Genomic DNA, 6,985 nt, shown 5'->3' on the forward strand with positions numbered 1-6,985 from the left:
GGGCTCATCGCGAGGAATTTCTGGTTGGTAACTGGCCAGATCCGCATCTTTATTTCATCAGCAGCCTAATGGTTTGGAGTTGTTTTGGTGATCTTCTATTAGTAATTGACTGACTTCTTGAATTTCCTGTACCTAACGGGCCTCACATTATGATACAGAAAAAAACGAATGCATTTGAATCCAACACAGGGTGGTTGCATTGCGTTGTTCGAAACAACGGGTGACCCATCTACATGTTTTCGCAGCTCATGTTCGAAATGTGTTGTTTTCTCTCCTTCTGTCACTGTCATTCGAGGCGTTTGCCACATGTGAAATTGCATCAGCGCTTTTAAGATAGTTTTTCGTGGTAAAAAGTGAGTATTTTTAACTGAAAATAAGCAGAACGTGATCGTTAAGCTTTGGCTAGATGATACAAAATTGTGTTGCAAGTTTGCAAGCAGGCCTGTTCGTTCGGTTCGCATTCCAAAAGGGTTCCATTCCAGTTGGTTGGGCTGGTTGGCAGAAAGCGACCCACCAATACTATCAAACGTTAGAGCCTCTGACCGGCATTCCTTCCGGCATGCGAATCGTCGGTTTTGTGCCTTTTTCGCACGGTTCGGCTTACAATTGATCGTGATGTGAATTTCTTTGCAGGACTCGAAAGCAACGGCAGCAACATGACGTTATCGTGTCGGTTTTATAAACAAAAGTACCCGGAGGTGGAGGATGTGGTGATGGTAAACGTGCGTTCAATCGCCGAGATGGGTGCGTACGTCTATCTGCTCGAGTACAACAACATCGAGGGCATGATACTGCTGTCCGAGCTGTCCCGTCGGCGTATTCGCTCCATAAACAAACTGATTCGCGTCGGCAAAACGGAACCGGTGGTAGTGATACGTGTGGACAAAAACAAAGGCTACATTGATCTGTCCAAGCGGCGCGTTTCGCCGGAAGATGTGGAAAAGTGTACGGAACGGTTTTCGAAGGCGAAAGCGGTCAACTCGATCCTGCGCCATGTGGCCGACATTATGGGGTTCGATAATCAGAAACTAGAAGAGCTGTACGAGAAGACGGCGTGGTATTTTGAGGAAAAGCACAACTTCAAAGTAACCGCATTCGATGTGTTCAAGCAGTGCGCTGTGTACGTGTGGTTGAATTTTAAGATCCATGCGCTGGAAATGGAATTAATATTGACGTGAAAACATATTGCTTTAATACCATTTTAGTGATCCAACGTTGCTGGACGAGTGTGGCCTCGAGCCGGATGTGAAAGAATCGCTGCTCAGCAATATACAGCGCAAGTTGGTATCGCAGGCGGTTAAAATTCGGGCCGACATCGAGTGCGCTTGCTACGGATACGAAGGTATCGATGCGGTAAAAACGGCACTACGAGCCGGGCTCGAAATGTCCACCGAAGAGCTGCCGATTAAAATTAACCTCATTGCTCCCCCGCTGTATGGTAAGTTTTAACCAAATATCAGTTAGTCGCCTTTTGTTACTGTTTTATTGTACCATCCCTTTTGCCATCACAGTAATGACCACATCGACGCCGGAAAAAGCGGACGGTCTGAAAGCGCTCGAGATGGCCATTGAAAAGATTAAGGAAACGATCGAAGGACTCGGCGGTGTGTTTAAGGTGCAAATGGCACCGAAGGTCGTGACAGCGACCGATGAAGCGGACCTCGCCCGAAAGATGGAACGGGCCGAAGCAGAAAACGCGGAAGTGTCCGGGGATGAGGAGGATGATAATGAGGTTGGTATCCGGTATAAGATGGATGACGATGGTGCGGATAAGGACGACAAGGATATCCAGTTCGAGGGCAGCGGTGATGAGGAAGACGACAAACAGGAGGAATAAACACCAATAAATAAGCAAAGCAAGATGATTGTCGGTGGTGTGCTACTGCTACTACTACTACTACTACTGCTGGCCACTGCAAGGAGTTTAAAGATTCCGTTAATTCGTCGGGCGTGGAAAACTGTTCGCCGGAAAGAGAGTGAAATGAAAACGGTCCCACGCATTGGTTATCTCTCCGGTAATGCTAAGTTTCCCCCTTTATACTATAACATTATGTGGATGATTTGTATTAAACGGTATAATAACGTTCGCTAAACTCCCGAATCCGTATGTTTTGCTGCAATTATTTATTTATTTGTTTGTATTCTGTTCCCGAACCGCGATCGGAAAGCGTTAAACAAACTTTCAAACTTTCGGCCAATAGACCGATGGACGCACGCCCGTCCGACAAACGGAAAGTCAGTGTTAAAAGTAAACAAAAACAAAGCAAAAAACACTATCTATTCGGTAAACGGTTTAAAAATCGCTATCTAGTAGTCCAGCCGGAAGAAAGTGTGTCCAGTGGCAACACAGCTAGTAGATGGCAGTGACGTAGATCGTAAGACCGCTGTTAGCTGCATCTACCGGAAAGTGATGATCGTACTGCCGATGCTTTTTTCGCTGCATATGTGCTCTAGTGCCCGTTCCACCTCGTTCGGTGTGTACACCTGGGGGAAAGAGCAAGCGACAATTAAGCCCACAACAAGCCAGAACTAAGAGTGATGTGTTATTAGCGCGACAAAAGCGTGTTACCCGATCGACGACGGTTTTAAGCGTTTCATCATTCACGAAACCGGCCAAACGTTCCAGCACCAGATGGCACAGGTGTGGTCCACCCCAGTCGACGTTGGTGCGAAACAGCAGCGCAAACACCTTCCGGCAGCGTACGTAAGTGCCGAGAAAGAACCGCCCGATCACACCGTAATCGTCCGTGGACAGTTCCGGTTCGACCGCGTCCACTATCACACCATCTTTGGTAAGGAACTTTTCCAGAAATTTGTAATCGTACCCAAGGCGGGTGGTGAGAAAGATAAAGTGAAATTTGTCCCTCGACGTTAGCTCGTTGATAAAGTTGGATTTGTCCACGTTAACGTCGATAAAGTTCGATCGGAAGTGTTCGTTGGCGAAGGTGATTATATCCGCTGCCCCTACGGGAAATTAGAGGGAATGCGATGCGATACAGATACGTTAAGCGCAGAAGAACACACGAAAGCTTATAAAATATCTTTTAAAGAATCTGTTGTTTTCCATGCAGCGTACATAAATTTGGTAATATTACAATCATTAGACCATAAATGTTGAGCGATCCGATCGCACGCCATGGATAAACACAGAACACATGCATTTTGTACACCGTGTTACAAAATGATAGCCGCATCCAGAATTGCGTTTTGTCAGTCGAACTATGAACAGCATCAGAACGACCCCTGAAGAACCTTTCCAGTTCTGTAGGATCTGATTCCTGACGGTTCCAAGTAGGTTATTGTAGTCTTGACTGCGTTAACAGAAGAATTCTCTCCATCAATCAATTATTCAAGAATCAATCTACATAATTGCGTTAAATACGTAGAAAAAACCATGACTCACGTCTTAAATCTTGCCAGTACAGAGCATAATCTTCCTATTAATTAAGGGAAAACCCTGAGCTGTTGAATTGGAAGCAGATCTAACTATTTATCCTTTATCTCACGGGAGGAGGGTTTCTGTTCGCTAAGTGTTCTTCCCTAAATCAGCATAGCAAATATTTGCGCACGATCGAAAAGAAGAACGTTGTGAGACTATCATTTTGCCACACAGTGTACTAACAATCTTTGTATAAAAATAGCATTTACCTCTTTCCTCTTGTGGAGCGTAACGAATTGAATTGAAACAAGAGCATTAGCTTCTACACTAGGTGAAGATGATTAGAAAATATTGCGATACACACAACGCATACTTACCGAGATTATTAATCACCGGGACCGATCGGGTATGGCAAGTGGCAGCAACCTGTGCGCCCCATTTGTGAACGAGCTGCGTAATAACGCACCCGACCGGTGAGCAAGCGTCCTGCACGAGAATTCTACGGCCCTTGCTGGTGTGTTCGGTCAGGTTGTGTGAATCGAGCAGGTTGAGTGCAATCGAGCCACTGTACGGTAAGCTGGCCGCACCTTCGAACCCGATCAGGAACGGTTTGCGCGACACGCGCGTTTCCGGCACGACCACAAACTCGGAAGCAACGCCGGCTTCGTACCAGTGTGTGGCAAGCCACACTTCATCACCTATCTCCAGCCCACTCTTCGAACCGGTACCGACCGCTTCTACGATCCCGGCACACGATCGCCCGAGCACTAGAGGGAGTTCCGGATCGTACGTACTGTTGTACGTCCGTATCATGCGCCGTAACGTTCGACCATACCCGAACGCGATCCGTCGATCGATTCGGTTGAGTGAGGCCGCCCGCACGCGCACCAATATGTCCGAGGCGGATTGAAACTGTGGTACCGCCGTTTGGCATACGACCACATTGTCCGGATCGCGGAACGATGTGGAAGCAATCGATTTCATGATCGGCGTCGGTAGATGGGGCCTTGCCAGCCACATTCCCAGCATGAAACCACCGGTCGTGCCGAATCCCAGCCCGATCAGTATCGCGAACGCATTGTTGCGGGCAACTGTGTGGATGCGAAAAGGTAAGTCAGAGAGTGACCATGTTATTATTGTAAATCAAACAATATACTTACTTTCATCGCGGAAAAATATACGCAACTCTTCGTACAATACGGATGGGTCTAGGACTTCACGAGCCGATGTTTTTAGCCACTGTACCAACTGTATTAAATTCGTCCAAGCATTTCTAAGCACCGTTCCAGCCTCACTGTTTGCCTCGTTAAGAGTCTAGCATAATAAAGTAAACCGAAAAACATTAAATTTGTATTAGTAAAGATTGTTGCTCTTCTACTACTGCTGCAACGGGAAGCATCCTTACTCGCAGCGCTAAGGTACGTCCCTCGTCGGAGTATTGGCGCACCACGCGTAGACCGCTTTCGGTTGCCATGGTTACGTTATTCTTTGATCAACGAAATAGCAGAACGGGACGTTTTAGATACAGCAGCGACTACGCACATACACACTACAAATCGGGTTATCGTTTTTATGAGGTTTCCAATTATCGATGGGTTAGTCTTTTTGGTGATAGCGTATATTTACATGAAGATCTAGGAAGTAGCGTGTACACCGTGTCCGTGCAAGCAGAAAGAGAATGAAAAAAAAAACACACACAAGAAACGATCATTGTGACAAACATTAATACATCGATTACATAAGAACTCAATCGGGTCTTCCGGTGGGAAAGCCGGTCGGCACAACGATTTGGAAGCCAACAAGCACCCATTGTAAGCTTTAAGGGTTAGTTTGGGATGGGTGGGCAGGTTGATGCGCTTACGGATATCAAACAACCATGGCACACAGGGAAACAGCTTAAAGGTTCGTTACCTTTACGGCACCAACTACTTCTCCCACTCGTTGTTTGGCGGCATCCATTTGGAGAGGGAAGTTATTGCACCTCTGTTTTGCAGCCACTGTGTCCTCTGGGGCCACACTGTCTAAATCTATTCAATTTTATCTCTTCCTGCGATGGTTACTCATGTAGCTACGGAATCCTGCGGGCAGCCATTCATTTCGTTCGGCCAGTGACACATACAACTTTTCCCTTCGATAATGTTATCACACGCACCAAGCATCCATTGTTTGCTAAAAGTACATTCAAACGAGAAGACTTAAGGGTATGTTTTACAGGTTACAGCTTGACAAATCGATAAATTAATTGTTAAATAGAATTAGACACACTTTCACTCTATTCGTTGCCTGGTTTGCCTTTTTGTTGGTGGTGCTTTGAACGAAGAATGCACGAACAAAGCGAACTAATCAAAACAAACCAGCCAACAGTGGGAGGCGCACTGGACAAGACATTTTTGACAGTTCAATAAATTACGGGTTCTATTATGGCTTTCAAACGTTTCCAAATCGATCGAGTATTTTTAACAGTCTAAAACACGCTTTTACAATGCTACTACAATAAAAGTATTGCTTTTGAAGTTAATATAACATAAATAGACGGTTTTTGTTTTACTTAACATTTTATTACACCAGATAGTCAACCTAAGCCATGAGAATAAAGTGTGAATGAGAGTTGATTTACAATCTTCGTGTGATATGTTGGGTACCAAGGCAGGCGAACATATGCAATCAAAATTGAATTCGTTTGGATCGTGTAGTAACCCCCGGTACCAGTTTCTTATACGGGTTATCCAGCTCGGTGTAACGAAAAGTCAAGGAAAGTTGAAGATGACATGCCAAGACTTCTAAGACTGTAATGGAAAAGCGAAAAATGAAATGAAATTATAGAAGTACTTCTTAGCTTTTGATACTACGGACATAGTTAAAGATGTTGAAAATTTTCCAAGTTTCACTTCAAGCAACAATAGCAATACGGCCTGGCCGTTCCTGAAGAAATAAAAAAAAACATTACTACGATCCCCTGTAGGTATGATATAGGTCATTTAAAAGTCGTTAAAAATTTGTTTTTATTACCCAGAGAATTTGCAGTCACAAAATTGCAATTATATTTAAGATTATAATTTATTCTCAATTAATTTCAAAACTGTATTTTTTTTATTCAAAATGTTAAACCTATAAAAACGGGTACCGTTGCGTGGAAAGAATCGTAAGCTTTACGATTCGAATCAAGCTTACGGAAACCTTATCAGCTTGAAAAAGAGCCATATTCACGAAATCCGGTGATAAGTTACAGAACTTGAATCTTTCTGAATGTTTACTCACATGGGCAAAACTTGTGGTTCTTTTAAAATTGTTTAAAATGATTAACTTCAAAGAAGAAAAAGTTTGACCACCTAGTGTACACCCGTTTTATGGTGGTGGAAGTTAAATACGCAATATGCAAATAGTTTGGTGCAGTTTGCTTCATTATTGTTGACGAACTGCAAATGAAAAAATCGATGCGACAGGCTTCACCGGACGCGGATGATGAACGGTTATGCACAACATAATGATTTTTATGCGTTTGTTAAATTTTTTGTTCCCCGCGTGTGTTACATTTTACTGTTTACATGCCCTGCACTGACAAGTGGGCGCGGGCCGGTGTGCCCTTATGCGCGTGGAGTGTGTTTG

The 6,985-nt window shown here is 44.4% G+C and overlaps 2 protein-coding genes across 4 annotated transcripts; one reads left to right on the forward strand and one right to left on the reverse strand.

Annotated features, from left to right (window-relative positions):
- Positions 1-283: 283 nt before the first annotated feature.
- Positions 284-2,107, forward strand: LOC128310639 (eukaryotic translation initiation factor 2 subunit 1). The gene is made up of 4 exons (XM_053047330.1): positions 284-353; positions 634-1,120; positions 1,206-1,438; positions 1,512-2,107. Exons 2-4 carry the CDS (start codon positions 657-659, stop codon positions 1,835-1,837), a joined length of 1,023 nt encoding a protein of 340 aa, XP_052903290.1. The 5' UTR covers positions 284-353; positions 634-656; the 3' UTR covers positions 1,838-2,107.
- A 4-nt stretch (positions 2,108-2,111) lies between these two features.
- On the reverse strand, positions 2,112-5,714 carry LOC128310637 (reticulon-4-interacting protein 1, mitochondrial-like). 3 transcript variants are annotated; one of them, XM_053047327.1, is made up of 7 exons: positions 5,645-5,714; positions 5,291-5,548; positions 4,785-4,865; positions 4,540-4,693; positions 3,757-4,470; positions 2,570-2,964; positions 2,112-2,484 (listed from the first exon to the last, which is right to left on the reverse strand). In XM_053047327.1, exons 2-7 carry the CDS (start codon positions 5,336-5,338, stop codon positions 2,398-2,400), a joined length of 1,479 nt encoding a protein of 492 aa, XP_052903287.1. In that variant the 5' UTR covers positions 5,339-5,548; positions 5,645-5,714; the 3' UTR covers positions 2,112-2,397. The 3 variants fall into 3 exon arrangements, with proteins under 3 accessions (XP_052903287.1, XP_052903288.1, XP_052903289.1); XM_053047328.1 differs by having other exon boundaries at positions 4,785-5,013; XM_053047329.1 differs by lacking the exon at positions 4,785-4,865.
- Between the last annotated feature and the right edge of the window lie 1,271 nt (positions 5,715-6,985).

The sequence above is a fragment of the Anopheles moucheti genome, chromosome 2, assembly GCF_943734755.1.
Source record: "Anopheles moucheti chromosome 2, idAnoMoucSN_F20_07, whole genome shotgun sequence".
NCBI classification, from domain to species: Eukaryota; Metazoa; Arthropoda; class Insecta; order Diptera; family Culicidae; genus Anopheles; species Anopheles moucheti.

Excerpts from the sequence above, each read along its gene's own strand:
- LOC128310637 (XM_053047327.1), bottom strand. The coding sequence starts at position 5,338 with ATGGATGCCGCCAAACAACGAGTGGGAGAAGTAGTTGGTGCCGTAAAG. Across the intron at positions 4,866-5,290 it reads AAGTAGTTGGTGCCGTAAAG|AATAACGTAACCATGGCAAC; the intron begins GTAACGAACCTT and ends CGTTGATCAAAG. Across the intron at positions 4,471-4,539 it reads TATATTTTTCCGCGATGAAA|TTGCCCGCAACAATGCGTTC; the intron begins GTAAGTATATTG and ends GCATCCACACAG.
- LOC128310639 (XM_053047330.1), top strand. The coding sequence starts at position 657 with ATGACGTTATCGTGTCGGTTTTATAAACAAAAGTACCCGGAGGTGGAG. Across the intron at positions 1,121-1,205 it reads GTGTTCAAGCAGTGCGCTGT|TGATCCAACGTTGCTGGACG; the intron begins GTACGTGTGGTT and ends ATACCATTTTAG. Across the intron at positions 1,439-1,511 it reads CATTGCTCCCCCGCTGTATG|TAATGACCACATCGACGCCG; the intron begins GTAAGTTTTAAC and ends TTGCCATCACAG.